General features: G+C 54.2%; 1 protein-coding gene across 1 annotated transcript; it reads left to right on the top strand.

The window, feature by feature from the left end:
* The first annotated feature begins 342 nt into the window (after positions 1 to 342).
* Ngfr (nerve growth factor receptor) lies at positions 343 to 17033 on the top strand. The gene is made up of 6 exons (XM_051158374.1): positions 343 to 549; positions 6792 to 6933; positions 9932 to 10291; positions 13692 to 13944; positions 15681 to 15841; positions 16464 to 17033. Exons 1-6 carry the CDS (start codon positions 475 to 477, stop codon positions 16757 to 16759), a joined length of 1287 nt encoding a protein of 428 aa, XP_051014331.1. The 5' UTR covers positions 343 to 474; the 3' UTR covers positions 16760 to 17033.
* The last annotated feature ends 434 nt before the right edge of the window (positions 17034 to 17467 follow it).

Genomic DNA, 17467 nt, shown 5'->3' with positions numbered 1-17467 from the left:
AGGGGACTAGAGGCTGAGAAAGAGTAGACCCTGAGCAAGCCTTATCAGTAGGAGAGCAATGCTCCCCCCCCACCCCCCCACCCCGCTGGATCCACAGCATCCGGGACTGATGCTCTGTATAATCGGCGGTGCACTGGGTACGTGGGACAGCCGGCAGAGAAGTCGCAGCGGGCCCACGGGGCGCGGCTCCCCGCAGTCTCCCTTGGCTGCTCCGGACTCCCCACCCCGAGGCGGCCGGGCGGGCGCGGTTCCGGAGGGGTGGGGGTGTGTGGGGGGAGTTGGGCGGGGAGGAGGCGGGGCTGCTGCACTGCCTTCATCCAGCTGCTCCCGCCCGCGCGCAGCCAAAGCTAGGGGAGCCTCCGCCAGCTCCGGCGGGCAGCGGGCGCTGGAGCGCAGCGCAGCTCAGCGCAGCCCCATCCGTACGCAGAGCGGACCGAGTTAGAAGCCGAGCGCTGTTGCCGGCGGCGGCGGGAGATGAGGGCAGGTGCTGCCTGCAGCGTCATGGACCGGCTGCGTCTGCCGCTGCTGCTGCTGCTGCTACTGCTAGGGGTAAGTGGTAACAGGAGGGACGCCTGTTATCCTTTTCCAAGAGCTGAAGCCCAAGGGGCTCCGGGCGCCTCCACCCAGGAAACAGAATAGGACGTCAAGGTCCTAGATACTGGGAACGGGTGGCGGAGGAGCTGCGGTGCCGCGACCCACAGGGGCGCTCCTAGCTTCTGGGACTTTCAGAGTGCAGAGGCGACCCAGTCCCAGCATAGAGATGCGGACAGGACTGTTGTACGGATTGCTCCTCCTGATCCTTGGGTACTGCGGTGGGTGCGGTGTAGGGGGTTGGGAGGAGGTCTCTCGGGAGGAGGTTTGGGAATCAAAGGCGTCTGGTTTCTTTTGACGACGGCGTGTGAATTCTAGGATCCCGAGGGAGGACTTTTCCCTTTAGCATCTTAGTCCCCCGGGAGTTGCAGGACAGAATCGGGACAAGAGAAGGAAGGAGATAAGAGCGGCACTAGAGATGTGAGGGACTAGAGGCGGAACAATGGGGGAGCGGCTGGATGGACTGGGAGGCAGAGGGGACCCAGCATGGACAATGGGGACCGGCCAGACAATGGGGGGGAGGGGCGTCGACAGGAGCGATTCGGGAGTGGCAGAGGTTGAAGAGCGAGAAGTAGGCTTTAAGGAGGGCAAAAAAGAGACAGCCACAAAAGAGATAGAGAGAAGGAAAGCGGGTGTGTACCCTCAAGTACTCGGGTCCCCCCCTGTCTACTCAAGAATGGTAAGGATGAGGATAGCTGAGATACAGACGTTTCCCGCGTGGGTTCTAGCGCTCTTTCTCGCTGCCTCGCCCAGTCCGGGAACTGCGACTGAACATCCCAGGCTGGGAAGGGAGCGCCCATGTCACTGTGGCAAGTCCGCTCCCAGGGTGGTTTCTCCGTAAGCCTTTCACACGGTATGAAGCAACGCAGTGGGCCGGGAAAGACAGAACAGGCATCCCCCCCTACCTTATCTGTCGCCGGCCGGGTCTCAGGACGTGAAGCGCTGGGACGCTCAAGGCTGCGACGGTTCCGGTAGCCCACAACTCAGGGTTGCACAAATCCCAGGCGACCCGCAGGGGGCACTGCGAGGTGCGGGATTGCTGTTGGGAGCTGCGTGCAAGCCTGGGGCTGCGCACTGAGTCTGTTCTAAGTTAAGCGGCTGCGGCTCTGCGCCCTCCGCGCTCCTTCCGGTCCAGAATTTAACAGGATTATCATCCCGCCCACACCTGGCCAGGCTTTCTGTAAAAGTCAACGAACCCTTTTCTCAGATGAGACCGGCCGCTTGGAATGCCACGGATTCTGGAGATTGTTGCTCAGTGGCACCAACTCTGGCTAAGGTCATCAGATCCTCCTTCTAAGAACTCTCGGTATTTCTGACTAGATCTTAAGGAAGGCTGGCAATGAAAGTGGCGTCCCCACCCTTCCCTCCACCCTTCTCTTCATTTGAGCACCGTGCCCCCCCCCCCAAATCTCCACCTTACTGATAAGAAGGCTTTTGAGTTTAAAGAAGTTGGCCAAGATCTCACAGGCACGTTGGGCCGGAGTCCTGTGCCTGAATGGTCACCTCATTTCAGCTCTGAACTCTCTCTACTCAAGAGTACAGCTGGGGTGGGGGGTGCGGGGAGCTGGTCGACTTCGCTTCACAGCCGGGATGTTGGTAACACCTTCCCAAGGGATAGGCAAGAGGTGGAAAATGAAGGTGAGCAGATGGAAAACTCCAAGCTCCGGTCTCATCCTCAAAGCTCAAACCTGGTTCCCCGGAGCTGTCAGTACCTGTAGCATCCTCCGGGGAACTGGGAGTGACTTCAAGGGTGTTTGCTGACTAAAGCATCCCGTTAGAGGTGCTTCTTGGTCCTCGTTAAGGTTGGCTGGGGAAAAGGGACTGAGGCGGTGTGTGGTTCAGATCCTGGAGGGGTGAGGGCGTGGCCTCTGGATCTTGGCACGCCAAGGGGGAAGAGCTGGGCGTCGAGGCTTAAGCAAGGTGGATGGGGCGCAGAACCTTCGAACCTGAGCCCCCGTGGCTCTGGTTTCCATTTCCGGCCCAGGCTGTTATGGTGTGAGCCGGTTCTGCGTTCCGCGGCGGTCCGAGCCCTCTTCCTGCGCCGCTGCGAGAGTGCTGAAACCGGAGCACAATCCCGCGAGTCGGCTGGCTGGCCGCGCCGGTAATGGAGGCACTTTGTCATTCAGACGTCTGTAACCGGAGCTGCCGGCCTGGCTAATGCTCCTAATAGAGAGGCAGCAGCGTAGGCAGCAAATGGGCAGTGTGAGCGTCCGGGCTGGCTTGGAGGGTGGGTGGTGAGGTGGCTCCGGGAGGGTAAAGCCTCCACCCTACCTGGCCGGCCCAGTTTGGCTCCAGCACCCAGGCTTCCTCCGTAGTAGCCGATGAGTTGGGAGGGAATAATAAAATTTGTGAAGTGCCTACTACGTGACCTGCACAGTCTTATAACGTGTACGTTATACACTCCTTAGGTCCCAAGCATGATAAGTGTAGTTATTCTCGCTTTACAGGTGAGGCAGCTAGCTGATCCTCAGGAAACTTAGGACACCAGGTTCCCCCAGTTAGGAAGTCAATGCTTTAGTCTTCCCCCCTCCTTTTCAGCTCCCCTTTAACTTACAGATCATGAGAGGGGGTGTGGTCCTGAACTGCCGCTGGCTGGTTAGACCCTGCCCTGTGCCTCTGAACAGAGCCACTCCCCTGCCTCACGTGGGCAGAATCCCAGCTTCTCTTCAGAAAGTCTCTACAAGGCAGCTGGCTACTCATGACTCAGTGGCTGGCCAAAGGAGTGAGGAGTGGGGCCATAAGTCAATGCCTATCCCTGGGTTTGAATCTATCTAAGGCTTTCCAGATATTGGAACCCGCCCCCCCCACTGCCCCATCTGGCTGTGACCAGGCTGTACTCTCTAATAAGGAGCCTTCTCTGAAGCTGTTGTGAACGGTCAGGATCGAGCTCATGGAAGAATCCATATGGTTGCAAACACTGGCGTGTTTTCCGTTTTGTCCAGTTTAAAAAGGAGAGAAGAAAGAAGGAAGGAAGGAAGGAAGGAAGGAAGGAAAGTCAGTTCATCTGAGCACTGAAAGCCAGTCCTGCAACGACAAAAATAGATTGTAAACATTTTGAAAAATGGAGAAGTCATGCTCTCAGCTTTGAAATGAATAAATGTAATAGATATAACTATCAGGCAAATGGGTCTGTCATTTTGATAAATTGATCAATTTGGATGGGATTTTGGAGCAATTAGCCTGAACGCTAGTCACACGTCCCTGCTCTGCTGATGGCTCCCTTTCTGCTTTGTCTTCCCTGGGATCAGCAGCTCAGACTCCTGAAGACATGCTACTTCCTCAAGAACTACCACTGACTGAGCTGCATACGTTATTTCCATCCAGTTCTCCAAGCAACGCAGTGCAGGAGTCATTCATACCCAGCGCACTGTTTTAGAGGGCACGGGGGGGGGGACAGGGGGAGTGAGATTTAGGAAGAGTAAGATGCTCAAAAAAATCGCAGACTACTTTGCAGCACATCTAGGAACTTATGACAGAGGGGACAAAAGCCAAGTGCAGGTGTGAATACTGACTACGTGGCCTTACCTTGCCTCTCTACAGAAGTCCTGGGAGGAATGGGAAGAGCAGGTTCTTGGCAGAGGTGCTTGCCCAAAACTACTGTGTCTCCCACAAAGATCACTTAGGCCCTAGCTGCCCCCACCAGCACACACTCTCCCAACTCTCTGCTGACACTGGTTGAGTGGAGTGGTGGTATATACCCTAGGACCACAAAGGGAACACACATGTGAGGGTAGGGAGAAACATTGGCCCCACACTCACCCACTCATTGAATACAGCCGCTCCAGGCGGGAGCTGTTGTGATGACATGCTGGGAGGAAACAGGCACAGAGAAATTTAAAAACCTGCCTGTCACTCTGGCCCTAAGTGATGAAGATATGGGCAGTGATTATGCACAAATATTTGACCTAGAATACTGCCCCTCCATGCCAGCTCCTACTCAGTCATGTCCCCTCTTTCTTTCTTTTTTCTTTCTTTCTTCCTTTCTTCCTGCTTCTCTCCCCCTCATCAGCATTTCTCCTTGTGTAGCCCTGGCTGGCCTTGAACTCAGGTCCTCCTCTCTTGGCCTCCCTTCTGCTGGGATCACAGGCTTGTGTGCACCTGGCTCCCAGCCAGCTTCTTACCCGGTTCAATGGCATCATTTTTAAAGATTCCATTAGAACTGACAAATTATGACTCTGGGAGAGGGATTCTTCCGGTCATACTGTGATAGGAGCAAGAAGTGACAACCGATACCCCGACAGGAAGAGAAGGGACAGGAAAACCATTGAAAAGCTGACAAAATGACAAAACTGTGTTCATCTGAGATCAAGAACAGGAGAGCACTGCGGCATTGCAGCTCTGAGTTGTAATGCCAAAGCCCCAGCGATGGAGAAATTGCTGAGGCAGAGGGGCGTGCCACCCCCAGGTAAAGGAGAAACAGGCTGCATGACAGCAGCACACTTTTGCCCCTGAGGTCACATAACCATCCAAAGTCAGCCTTCCAGACTTCTGGGTAACTGAAGGCGCATGATGGTTTCCTGTTCTTAAATTACACAAATATGTACATTACCACTCCCCCTACCCCCCTCCAACCACACTATGTAACAGATAAAGCAGGAGATACCAGGACAACCTCAGTCAGAACTCTGCCTCTCTAATCTGGGAGGGGTGGGAATGGTAGGAGCACTTCCTTGAGGAAGTGATATTTAAGCAGAGCCCTAAGTGATGAAAGGAAATTAGAACAGACCCTTGTGAAATCGCAGCTCCTGGGAGAAGCCTGCCTCTGGTGCCTTAGGGCTCCTGGTCTGCAGATGTTGCCAGCCAGCGCTCCTACGGCTGGCACCTGGGGGAGATGGTGGCAACTTCCTGTGCTGCCTGCACTCTCCCTGTTGGGCTTATGGAGACCACATTGCCTCTCAAGCATCATCTAGTGTACCACCCTTCCATGTTTCCTTCCCCATGAAACTCTGGTGAGACCACAGTGGTGTGTGTGTGTGTGTGTGTGTGTGTGTGTGTGTGTGTGTGTGTGTGTGTTGGCAAAGATCTGTCCAGCATGGAAGCTGTACAGGAATGCTCAAACCACCTTGTAAAACTCCCTGGTCTCAGGACAAGAGCCCAATTTGCTTAGCATCAACTGGGCTGTGTGTGTGTGTGTGTGTGTGTGTGTGTGTGTGTGTGTGTGTGTGTGTAAGGTCTGGAGCCTTCAGAAAAGGCTTTGGAGTTTTATTAGACATTAAGATTGTTCTTTAAGGAACAGAAACAAAGTGAGCCTCCAGCAGCCCCTCCCTCTGGGGAATCTGGTGCTAAGTTGTTCCATCCATGAGCAAAGATGCTTTAGTGGCAGGAATCTGATTCCCCTTTCCCCCGTTTCAGCTCTGTTCCCAGAGGCCACATGGGAGGGGAGGGGAAGGGATGGAGGCAGGCTAGTGACTGGAAGTCAATGCTGGTGGGACAGAGATGCTGGATGGAGAGAGAGCGTCCACTGATAACAGGCATCCCTTTCTCCCTGCTTGCCTCCAGACCTGCCCATCAGCCTTTCCTTTGTCCTGGCACCAAGATGTTATTGTATCTATCTGCTGAGAGGTGAAAACTCCAAAAAGGGCAAACCAGGGCCGGCCAGAAACCTCCAGTATAGTGTCAAGATTTGAACCCAAGACCCAGGATTCTGCCTTCTGCTCTTAAATATAGACAACTCCCTTTTGGTATTTAATATGTGGGATGAGACCTAGAAAAGAAGGGCCCTGTTGCCCTTGGTTAGGAAAAGGCCCTGCCTCTGGGTAATTGCAGCCCTGCAGGTGTGAGGCTTAGCAAATGGAGTTTGGGCCAGATTTCAGCTCCACTGGCCTCCTTGGCCAGGAGCCCTGTGCAAGCTGCAACCCGTCCAGCCATGCTGGATGTCCCCCCCCCCCCCCCCCCCCGTGTGGTGTATCCTCAGGACTCCGCTGTAACCCCAAGGTGAACTTTGCAGAAGGTTAGCCACTGAGGCTGTGACCTCACACCCCAGCAGCAGTCAAGGGCGCAGGCTGTCGTTGTAGTTGCCCCCCCCCCCCAACTTCCTCAGCCTTCCTTCCTGCCAGCTTTGATCCTCCTAATGCCTCCCGGGTGAGCTCATCCCAGCCCAGGTGGTTCCAATAGAAGGTATTAAGAGGGAGGCGTTTGATCCCTTGGAGGACACCCCCTTTTCTCCTGCCAGGCTGAACCTCTGATCTCCTTCCACCTAGGTGTCCTTTGGAGGTGCCAAAGAGACGTGTTCCACGGGCCTGTACACCCACAGTGGAGAGTGCTGTAAAGCCTGCAACTTGGGCGAAGGTGTGGCCCAGCCTTGTGGAGTCAACCAGACTGTGTGTGAACCCTGCCTGGACAGTGAGTATGGGGTGGCAAAGGAGGGAAGGTGTGGCACGCATAAACGACAGAGCTTGTAAGCGTTCTGCCTCCTGGAAGGTTCCTTACCCACCTCTGTATGGTCACCAGAAGTGAGTGAGATGTAATATGTAAGAGGCTGAATAGACAAGGCACGAAGGAGGAGGGAGACCTGGTTGGGGGGGGATCCCCAGAGGGGGCCCCCCTTCCCCAGCCCCAAGCAGAGAGGCTGCTGGTAGAAGAGTGTAGCCAGGCAGGGAAAAGAAGCTGATGCTCAGGCCAGCTAAAAATACCTTCCGCACTGCAAGATCAATGGTTGCGACCTACCCTCTGTGGCTTTGCAGGGGAGGGGGAGGAAGAGCAAATCCTGGCCGCCCTGGAAACTGACCTTGGGGGATCCTGGGAGGTGTGGCTTCTCCTCCTCCAGGCCACCCATTCTGATGCCAGGAGGGACAGGGGCTGGAGCATAGGGATGTCCTCACTATGGGATGACCTGTGGTGGGAACAGCAGAGGCACTGTGAAGGGGGACAGAAAGGGGACAGCTCTGTTCCCATCCTCCTGTGAGTTCCGGGCCCCGTGGGACCCGAAGACTCTGGTCTGCAAGACATCTCATTGCTCTGATGCCGACTTGGGGACCCCGCCAGTAAGATCCTGCATCTGCCAGCCATTCAGTTCCCACTAGGAGGGAAGGAAACTCTGAGCCTACCAGCCAACCTACTCCTACCTCTGTATGCTCCGTCCCGTGTCAGTTCAACCTTCAGACAACCCTGACTCCTTAGTGCTCTCAAACAGGTATCTCTCTGTGCTTGTGACTTCCATAACCCTGTCCCTGGCAGTGGGACACCTGGGCTGGACAGGAAGGCCCTGCTCTCCTGGAAGGTGGCACCTGACCTGCCTTGGCTTCCCAGGGTCTCTCTATTCCAAGGCGGGATCACGTCAGCCACCAAAGTCTGCCTCCTACTGCCTGGATGTTGATGTCCCAGGCTGTACCCCCCCCCCCCCGCCCTGGTCTCTCTCCTATGCACTCTTCTTCAGCAGCTGGTAGGTTGGGAGCTCAGGGGAAAGCCATGTTGGGGATTAGGAAAGAGGAAACCAACAGGAACTAAGGGCAGCTCAGAGGGAGCTCAGGCAGCTCTCCCCGCCCCCCTTTCCCTCCTCCTGAGGTGGTTCCCCCCTGCCACACTCCCCTCCAGCTGTGTTAACAGGCTGCTTTTACAAGCCTGCTTTATGGGCTGGAGACCCCAGTGGACTTTCCCTCCATCCTCAAAAAAAGAAAAAAAAAAAAAAAACCTTTCCACTAGGAAGCCTATTAAAAGGCCTGCCTTCATGCTCTGCCAGAAAAGACCACGGTTTTCACACCCTCCCAAACCTACTCCCAGAAGTCTTCCGGCTAATTTCTGTATTTTCCCAGGAGTCTGCTTGCTCTTTCGGTCCAGGGTGACTAGTCCTCACCCCCACCCCCACCTAGCATCCTCTCATTTGGAGACAGCAGAGGTCCTGCCACGTGCATACTGCTGTCTGTATCTCAGCCACCAAAGACCACTTTCATCCACGGGGCCCAACACTTACTCTTCATCGCAACCCTGGGAGGGGTGATATTACTTATTTAGTTAAGTTTTTGTTGTTGTTTGTTTGTTTGTTCTCGGTTTTTTGCTTGTTTCTTTGCTGAGATAGGGTTTCCCTGTGTGCAGCCCTGCGTGTCCTAGCTCTCCCTTTGTAGGCCATGCTGGCCTCAAACTCAAGAGATCCCCCTGCCTCTGCTGGGACTAAAGGTGTATGCCGCCGCCACCACGCTGCTATTTGTTTAGTTTTGAGACAGGTTCACACTCACTATAATAGCCCAGGCTAGCCTCAAAATTACTATGTAAAGCAGACTGGCCTTGAATTCATGATCCTCCTGTGCACCGCCATACCTGGCTATTATTTCCTATTTCACAAAGAAAGGGAAATGAAATGTCAAATCACAGAGCTTAATGTGCTATGGAAGTGAGTTCTGAAGCCAGGTCTGCCTGATCCCTAGGAAAAGGAATCAGGGTACCTCTGTAGGAACCGACTAGAAATGGAAGTGTCACCCAGGCTCCCCTCCCCTTTTGTTCTGTCCCTCCTGTCCCATGCACTTCTTTCTGGTCCCTGGCCTTTGCCTGAGCTTGCAAACTGCCCCCTGATACTGAAAAAGCCAGGGGACCGACTGCCCATGCCAGTTCTTCCCGCTTGCTGGCATCTGTCTTTCTTGCTGTACCTGACCTGCTTGCTTGGAGCATGGTCCTGTTCTTAGGAGCCATGCAGGCCCTTGGTCAGGCAATACGGTAAGGTGCCATTGGCTGGAAATTTTGCTGTCACTCCCAGTTCAACCCAACATGAGCCACCCTCTCCCACCTCATGGGAAGAGGGCCTGAAGGACCACGCAGGAAGAGCTTCTTGGGTACACAGCTCACCTCTGGCCAGTATGGGAGAGAGGCAGGATGGAAACCATTCACACTAGTCTTTTGTCTTTTTCCTCGATTTTTTTTTTTTTTTTTTTTCTCTCTCCATGTCTCAGCTTTGATTGTCCTGGACCTCTTATCTGTAGACCAGGCTGGCCTCGAACTCACAGAGGTCCTCTTGCCTCTGCCTCCTTTTAAGTGCCGGCATTAAAGTCGGAGTATGCCACTACCTTCCAGCTCACACTTTTCTTTAATCGCGCTGGGAACTAGGGTACAGGTCTCAGAACTCTCTGAGGTTTGCCAAGGAATCTACCTGAACAGCTAGGACCTCAGGGGGCTTCCGTGGCCTGGAGAATGGGTCTCCTTTCCTGCCAGCTGTCAAACCAGTTTTCACAGGCTGAGAGTAAAGAGACCCCAGAAAAGAGAGTGGGGGGTCAATACGAAGGTGAAGCTAAGACAGAGCAATAGTCCTCGCTGGCATCGGAGGGACTCCAGCCCTGTGTTCACCTGGCCAAACACCGTCCTCATGGCTAAGTTCTGAGGCTGATGCTAGCCCCATCTGTCCTGTTGTCCTTAGGTGTGACGTTCTCTGATGTGGTGAGCGCCACCGAGCCGTGCAAGCCTTGCACGGAGTGCCTGGGCCTGCAGAGTATGTCCGCGCCCTGCGTGGAGGCAGATGACGCAGTGTGCCGATGCACCTATGGGTACTACCAGGACGAGGAGACTGGCCGCTGTGAGGCGTGCAGCGTGTGCGAGGTGGGCTCCGGGCTCGTCTTCTCCTGCCAGGACAAACAGAACACAGTGTGTGAAGAGTGCCCAGAGGGCACATACTCAGACGAAGCCAACCACGTGGACCCGTGCCTGCCCTGCACGGTGTGCGAGGACACCGAGCGCCAGTTACGCGAATGCACGCCCTGGGCTGATGCTGAATGCGAGGGTGAGCATGGTTCCAGGCAGGGTGGTGTTGGGGTGCAGGGCTTGGACTGATGAGGAAGCGCGCCCTCTAGGGGTCATAAGAACCCCGGCTAGCCTTCATCCCACAAGCACCCTCCTTGAGCCAGTCCAAGTTCACCGGAAGAAGTCATCCTGACTCCTCTCCAGTGATTCTATGGGCGACAAACGGCACCTGGAAGGAGCCATAGATGCTAGAGTCAGCCTCCTTCCAGCCTGAGGCAGGTTTCCCAAATTGGAGCAGGGTTGGGCACTCACAGGAGTGAGGACCCTTCAGATGCAGGTGATGATGGCTGTAGCAACCCAAACCAAATCAGTCCAGCGCGGCATCAGGGTCATCGCTCCTGTCTCTCTGGACCTAAGTGTTTTGATGGCCGTAGGGTCACCATAGGGTTGTTAGGGTGAGTGACCCATTCCCCTCATGGTGTCTGGGGACAAGGTGGAAGCATTGTGGCAGTGCTGCTATTACAATGCAGAAAACAGCCAGGTACATGAGAGAAGCAGTTCTGTGGAACAGGAGGAGAGGTAAGCCTGAGCTCAGGGAGCGGGTAGGATAAAGTGGGGTCTGCTCAGAGGGCTCCTATCTACTGAGGGCTGTAGACAAGGTAAGACTGTGGGCCTGCCTTCTCCACAGAGCTCAAACGAGATTAGAGGATTCTAGGACAGGAGGCGGCACCTGGGAGCCAGGCCATAGCCACCGTGATCTCTGGCAGTGTTCATTTTAGAGGAGCTGGGGAGGTTAGGGTTGCTTTTCTATTCTGTCCATCAGCTGGTGACCCTACTCACGGACCCATTTTTTTTTTTTAACTTTAACCTCAAGTGACCCTCACACTGAGCAGGCAAGAAGAGCGCCACCTTCAGGAAGCCCCTAGTTTTCCCAGAGAGGGATGCTGCTGGTCCAAATTGGTCCAGTGAGGGGAGTATCAGAGCCAAGGTCCCTCCCCCACACCCCCACCCCCACCCCCGGCTTTGGAGCTTTGGAGATTCAGGACTCTAAAGGAGGCAGCAGCGGTTCTGCCTTCCAGAAGCATCTTGTTGAGTAGAAGTTATAGATTTCTTGTCCTGGGGTGAGGGGAGGTGGGGAGGGGAATGTCCTAACAGCCAGCAAGGGCCTCTCCTGTACCCAGACTTGAGCTCGCTCTAGTAGCAGATTATAGAAGGCTGACCAACTGCACTGAGACCTAAATATGTTTGCAGTGTTGTTGTTTTTTTTTTTTTTAACTGACTAAGTGGAGCAGAATGGGGCACAGGCCTCAGTGTGGAGATTCTCATGGGCCAAGACAGGCAAATGGCCTCAGAAGCTAGCCTGAGCAGGGAGAGGCCAGCACAGTTCTGTGGACAAGTCTGGATCAGCCAGTGGGGCACCAGGTTAGGGGTGTAACCGGAGCAAAGGGAGGACCTGGTTGGAAAAGGGGCAGACTTTCTTCCCAGACACAGCCATCCTATTTACCCAGCTATCTTGGCAAGAGACACCCCCTGAGGAACATTTATCCCTGTATTGTTTTCTTTCTGCTCCAACCTCTGAAGGGTTAAATGTTGGCCCTGAGGCCAAGCATCCCTTTCAGGAAATGGAATTTGATTCTCGGGCTGGCAGCCTCATTCTCGTCCAAGGTAGCATACTTGCCTGCATATACATTTCAGGTGTCAACATGGTGACTCACCCAGCCTTGGGGCAGACGCCCCGCCTCCTTACTGCATTGAAGTTTAGGAGGGGTCACCTGCTCCCTCTTCCTCCTGATAGCTCCCATTCCGGAAATGGCTGTCAGGACCTGCCAAGGGCTCCTCAGGTTGGAATGCTAGGGGACAGGGCCACATCTGGATCTCGTCTTCGCCCCCATCAGAGAGGCTGGAGTGGGTGAGGGAAGGTGCCCTGGACACTCGACACTGTCTTCAGCTCTTCTCCAAGGCTCCTTCATTTCTGTATTGCTCACCCACCCACGTCAACCTCTGGGTCAGGGCTGTCAATCTAAACTGAGTCAGATCTGCAGCCTCGGACTCAGGCTACACCCTCAACCTTTCCTGTTACCCTAGCAAATGCCAAGAAGGTCCTTCTAGAGTCCAATACTCAGGCAGGACTGCCTCTTCCACTTCCCACCCCACTCCTTCCAGCCGAAGACTGGGATGGGGGAGGGGGAGGGCTGGGCTACAGATGGCAACCTCTTCCCCACCACCAGCCAGATGGATCCCAGACTCACATCTGGGGGCCTTACCCCTCAGAAAGTGCTGAAAATGGGGCCTTTGAAGCATCTCTGTCTCGAGTTGGGGAGGCCCAGAGAACTAGTGGGCAGCTTCGACTGCAGCTTGGGTGGGCACAGTGTAGACAGGGCGGGGCAGAGCAAGGAGCAAGGTGCCCTCCCCTTAACCTCACGAGCATGCCCTGTCTGCTTTCCCTCCCTGCCCCCGAGCGTGGGAAGTGAGAATGGATGGGACAAGCTGCTTTGCCCAGACAAGTACCCCCCAGGCCATCATCCAGAGCCCTCAACCCCTAGCACTGCCTCTGGCTAGATGGCAGAATGGAAAAATCCCACCCAACTAGTGCCAGGAGGGGCTGGAGCCTCTGCCAGGGAGGTGGGCAATGCCCAAATGGCATGAGCAGGCCTAGATGGGTGGCCAAGCACAGAATTGCTCCTCCTGAGGCAGTAGGCAGCGCTTACTTCGTAGAGCCTCCCTCCACCAGCCGTCTGCTTCCTGCTAACAAGGATGCCAGCTGTCTGAACCAGCTTTCTCTAGATGCTAGGGCTAGGTTGTTTGCGGGGTGGGGGTGGGGTGGGGAGAGGGTCAGGTGGTACAAGAAACATGCTGGCCACTGAGCCACTGAAACAAGGCTGGCCACTGAGCCACTGAAGCAAGCCACTTATACTCTCCACCGCTAGTGGCTGCCTAGAGCCTGGAGCATCTGAGACAGGAAAGAGAGCTGAAGGCCACGTGCAGGACAGCACCCAAGTGCCCCATCCTTCCTGAGGGACATGGTCACTAGGTCAGAGAAATTACACCCCTCCAAGCAGGAAAGCATTGCTCCAGCTCAAAGCATCTCTACAGCTCAGGTTTCTTGATGCATTTGCCTCACGCCTGGCTGCTGAATGGGAGACGAATGTCCTGGTTCCACAGCCCAAGTCAAAAAGTTCCTTAAGGACCATTTCTTTTCAGAGAGCCCATTCTCAGATGGGGAAAACAAGGTCCCATACTGACATAAGTCTCCTGTCATGCAGCCCTGGCTCTTCCTCACTAACCTGACTCATGTGCACAGTCCTGGCCCCCAACGCAATTCATAACAGCCTGGCCCTATGGGCCAGGACCAGGGGAGGAGGCTCTGGATGAAGCTCTGGAGAGGCGGAGCTAAGGGGAAGGCCTGGGGAGCTCCTCACTCCTCTGGCTCTGTTCCCCAGAGATCCCTGGCCGATGGATCACAAGGTCTACACCCCCAGAGGGCTCTGACAGCATGGCCCCCAGCACCCAGGAGCCTGAGGAACCTCCAGAGCAAGACCTCGTAGCCAGCACGGTGGCAGATATGGTGACCACCGTGATGGGCAGCTCCCAGCCCGTAGTGACCCGAGGCACCACAGACAACCTTATTCCTGTCTACTGCTCCATCTTGGCTGCCGTGGTTGTGGGCCTTGTGGCCTACATTGCTTTCAAGAGGTAAGAGGGGACACACTGAGCATGGAGAAGACGGCTACTCTGACCTTGACCTGAAAACACACCTAACCTACACTTTTAATCCATCGCTAGACTCCTCCTTATTCATTATCTCAGGCCTGACTCTCTTGGGTGTGTGTGGCAGGTTGCCTTGTGTTGTGTGTGTGTGTGTGTGTGTGTGTTATGGTGTGTATTGTGGTGTGTGTGAGTGTATGTGTGTTGTGGTGTGTATGTGTGTTGTGTGTATGGGAGTGTGTTGTGGTGTGTGTGTGTGTGTGTGTGAGTATGTGTGGTGGTGTGGTGTGTGTGTGTGTTTTATGGTGTGTATTGTGGTGTGGTGTGTGTGTGTGTTTTATGGTGTGTATTGTGGTGTGGTGTGTGTGTGTGTTTTATGGTGTGTATTGTGGTGTGTGTGAGTGTATGTGAGTGTGTTGTGGTGTGTGTGGGAGTGTGTTGTGGTGTGTGTGGGAGTGTGTTGTGGTGTGTGTGGGAGTGTGTTGTTGTCGTGGTGGTGGTGGTGGTGTGTGTGTGTGTGTGTGTGTGTGTGTAAAGTGTTCCCATTCTTTCTCTGGCTCCAGCCCTTCCCTTCTCCCAAGCTGCTCTTCATTTCTTAGCCCTGCCACCTCTGGCTGCTTGCACCCTGACTCTCAACCCCACTTACTCGATGGCTCCCTGAGTGTGCATGTGTTTCTTCTCTTCCTAAGTCACCCTTGCTTTCAAGTCACCCTCAAACTCCCATGTTACCCTTGGGCTCCAATGGTACCCACATCAAGGAATCCAAGACAGAGAAGAACTTGCAGAAGGCATTTTCAACTTCGAATGCGTGTCCCTTTCTTTTTCTTTTCTTTCTTTCTTTCTTTTTTTTTTTTTTTTTTTTTTTTTTTTTTGTATTTTGTTTTTAAAATCTTCAAAGTGATATATGCTTCTTAAAAGCAAATGCAGACAAGACTGAATTTGTTTTGTGGTGCCGGGGATGGGACGCAGGTCTTTGAACATGTGAGGCCAGCTTACTACCAGTGAGCAAAGCCCCGGCCCCAAGACTTCTAAACATCCTCTAAAGCAAAAGGCAAAAATCCTCGTTTTATCTCCTCAAATCCTGCCTGACTTGTGGGAAATCTCTTCGGGATAATGCTTTTCCAGCTGTTTACAAGTGCATTTTTTAAATATAAATGCTCACACATGAATTTTTTATAATTATATGTGGACAAGAAGAGCTTTTCTAGTGACTCAATGGGAACACACCATTCACCGTCTACAGTGTACTTTTCCCTCCTAATCCGCCTCAGGAGAGCTTTCCTAAGAACACAGATTGTCTGATTGTTTACAGCCTCTCATTCAACAACATGCCTGGACTGTAATGTAGTTAGCCAGTCCCCTCTTGATGGACGTTTGGTTTATTTTCAGGTTTTTTTTGTTATTGCTTATAATTGCCAAGAGAAAAATTTATGTGTGTGTGTCTCTCTCTCTGTGTCTCTCTCTCTCTGTGTCTCTCTCTCTCTGTATCTCTGTCTCTGTCTCTCTCTCTCTCTCTCTCTCTGTGTGTGTGTGTGTGTGTGTGTGCATGCACAGAAATGAGCACCCTATCACTTCTCAGCCTTTTGGATAAGATCATATAACGAAATAAATAAGGTCCTCAGAGCCTTTGGAGAGCACTTGCCCTGCGCCTGGCCTCAACCGTAATTACAGCGATGTTTGCTGCACTGATCCAATCCTCATCCTGGCCTGTCCTTGGGCTCTAGGTGGAACAGCTGCAAGCAAAATAAACAAGGAGCCAATAGCCGACCAGTGAACCAGACACCCCCGCCGGAGGGAGAAAAACTGCACAGTGACAGTGGCATCTCTGTGGACAGCCAGAGCCTGCACGACCAGCAGACCCATACACAGACTGCCTCAGGCCAGGGTGAGTAGGAAGGCAGAAGACCGAGGATCAGCTGTGGCTTAGACTATAGGAGGAACTGGCTGGGTAGCAGGGTAGGAGGGGCTGAGTGGGGTGGGAGACACAAGAAAGGGAATGTTTTCCCCCTGGGATGACTTGGGAAATGCAGGCTTTTACAAGTTGGAACATCCAGACTCATCAGGCTAATTGTCCCCCCTGGGGGTTAATTACTGCCCAAAGTAGCTGCAATTAGCCTCCTGCCCTGGACTTCTAGGAAACAAGTAGTTAAGTGTGGACCCTAATTAGCAGCCCATAGCCAGGCTCTAGGACACTTGCTGGAGTTGTTTTGAAACTGAAGTGTTCTGTTCCCGGTCTCAGCCTTGATGATTGCTTGCTGGGGGGAGGGGACGCTAGTGGAAAAGGTGATGCCAGAGCTAAGGGTGAGGAAGGGACAGTGAGTCAGCAGGACCCAGGTCCCTCCAGCCCAGGCCCCCATCGAGGACCTCACCTTGGCCATCCTTCTGCCTCTAACTCTAGACTTGGAGGAGTGTCCCTTGGGCCTCCTGGGGTCTTAGCCCAAGTCTCTATGTGCACTGGAGGAAAGAGGGTTCGGGGTTAGGGACTGACACACTCCTATTCCCTGCAGCCCTCAAGGGTGACCTCTACAGTAGCCTGCCCCTGACCAAGCGGGAGGAGGTAGAGAAGCTACTCAATGGCTCCGCAGGGGACACCTGGCGACATCTGGCAGGCGAGCTGGGCTACCAGCCTGAGCATATAGACTCCTTCACCCATGAGGCGTGCCCGGTCCGAGCTCTGCTGGCCAGCTGGGCTGCCCAGGACAGCGCAACGCTCGACGCCCTTTTAGCCGCCCTGCGCCGCATCCAGAGAGCTGACATTGTGGAGAGCCTGTGCAGCGAGTCCACTGCCACGTCCCCGGTGTGAGGAGCTCCCAGACCAGAAATCCCTGTCCTGCCCCACATTCCGATGACTGATGCTCTTAGCCAGCCCCCCCCCCCAGAACTGCCTCCCTCACTCCTGGGGTGGCCCAACAATCAGAGCCGAGCTCCTCTGTGCAGGGCCTCCAAGCCCCGCTCCCCAAACCATAGCCCTGTTGCTGCTCCTGAAGGGGGCCTTGCTTCTGACCACACAATACTCCCTCTCCAGTGAGAGACAGGACTGCTCCAAGCCTGTCTCGCCCCATTACCATCTCAGGCCTTTCCTCCCTCCCACCCCCCCACCTTAGCTGTGTCAGATCTTGGGGTTTGACACTAGAATAGGTAACAGGGGTGCCCCCAGAGACGAAGGAGGCACCGAAGAACCAGAACCACAGACTCCACACTGTGAACTGGAGAACAGGGGGCATTGTGGCAGGCTAGACCTTCCTTAGACACCCACTCCCTTTTCCCCTCTGGCCAAAGATGAAGAGGATTACAGGCCTAGCTGAGCTGAAAGCAGGTTTGGAATCCAGTCCACACTCCCCTCTTACACACAGGACAGAAAAGCCCAGAGAGGGGCAGGGACTGGCCTAGGCCACCAGGCAACAGGAAGATCAAACATAGGCTGACACACTCCTTTCTGAGTGAGGAGATCAGGTATGCTTGCTGGTGGGAATGGAGTGATTTTTCAGGGCTATATCTGGAAGTCAAATCT

Source organism: Acomys russatus, chromosome 16, assembly GCF_903995435.1.
Source record: "Acomys russatus chromosome 16, mAcoRus1.1, whole genome shotgun sequence".
Taxonomy (NCBI): domain Eukaryota; kingdom Metazoa; phylum Chordata; class Mammalia; order Rodentia; family Muridae; genus Acomys; species Acomys russatus.
The sequence above is the reverse complement of the archived record's forward strand: the minus strand, read 5'-3'. Positions and strand labels throughout refer to the sequence as shown.

Coding starts and splice junctions, on each gene's coding strand:
- Ngfr (XM_051158374.1), top strand. CDS start 475: ATGAGGGCAGGTGCTGCCTGCAGCGTCATGGACCGGCTGCGTCTGCCG. Junction 6,934..9,931: donor GTGTGAACCCTGCCTGGACA/GTGAGTATGGGG, acceptor TGTTGTCCTTAG/GTGTGACGTTCTCTGATGTG. Junction 15,842..16,463: donor ACAGACTGCCTCAGGCCAGG/GTGAGTAGGAAG, acceptor TATTCCCTGCAG/CCCTCAAGGGTGACCTCTAC.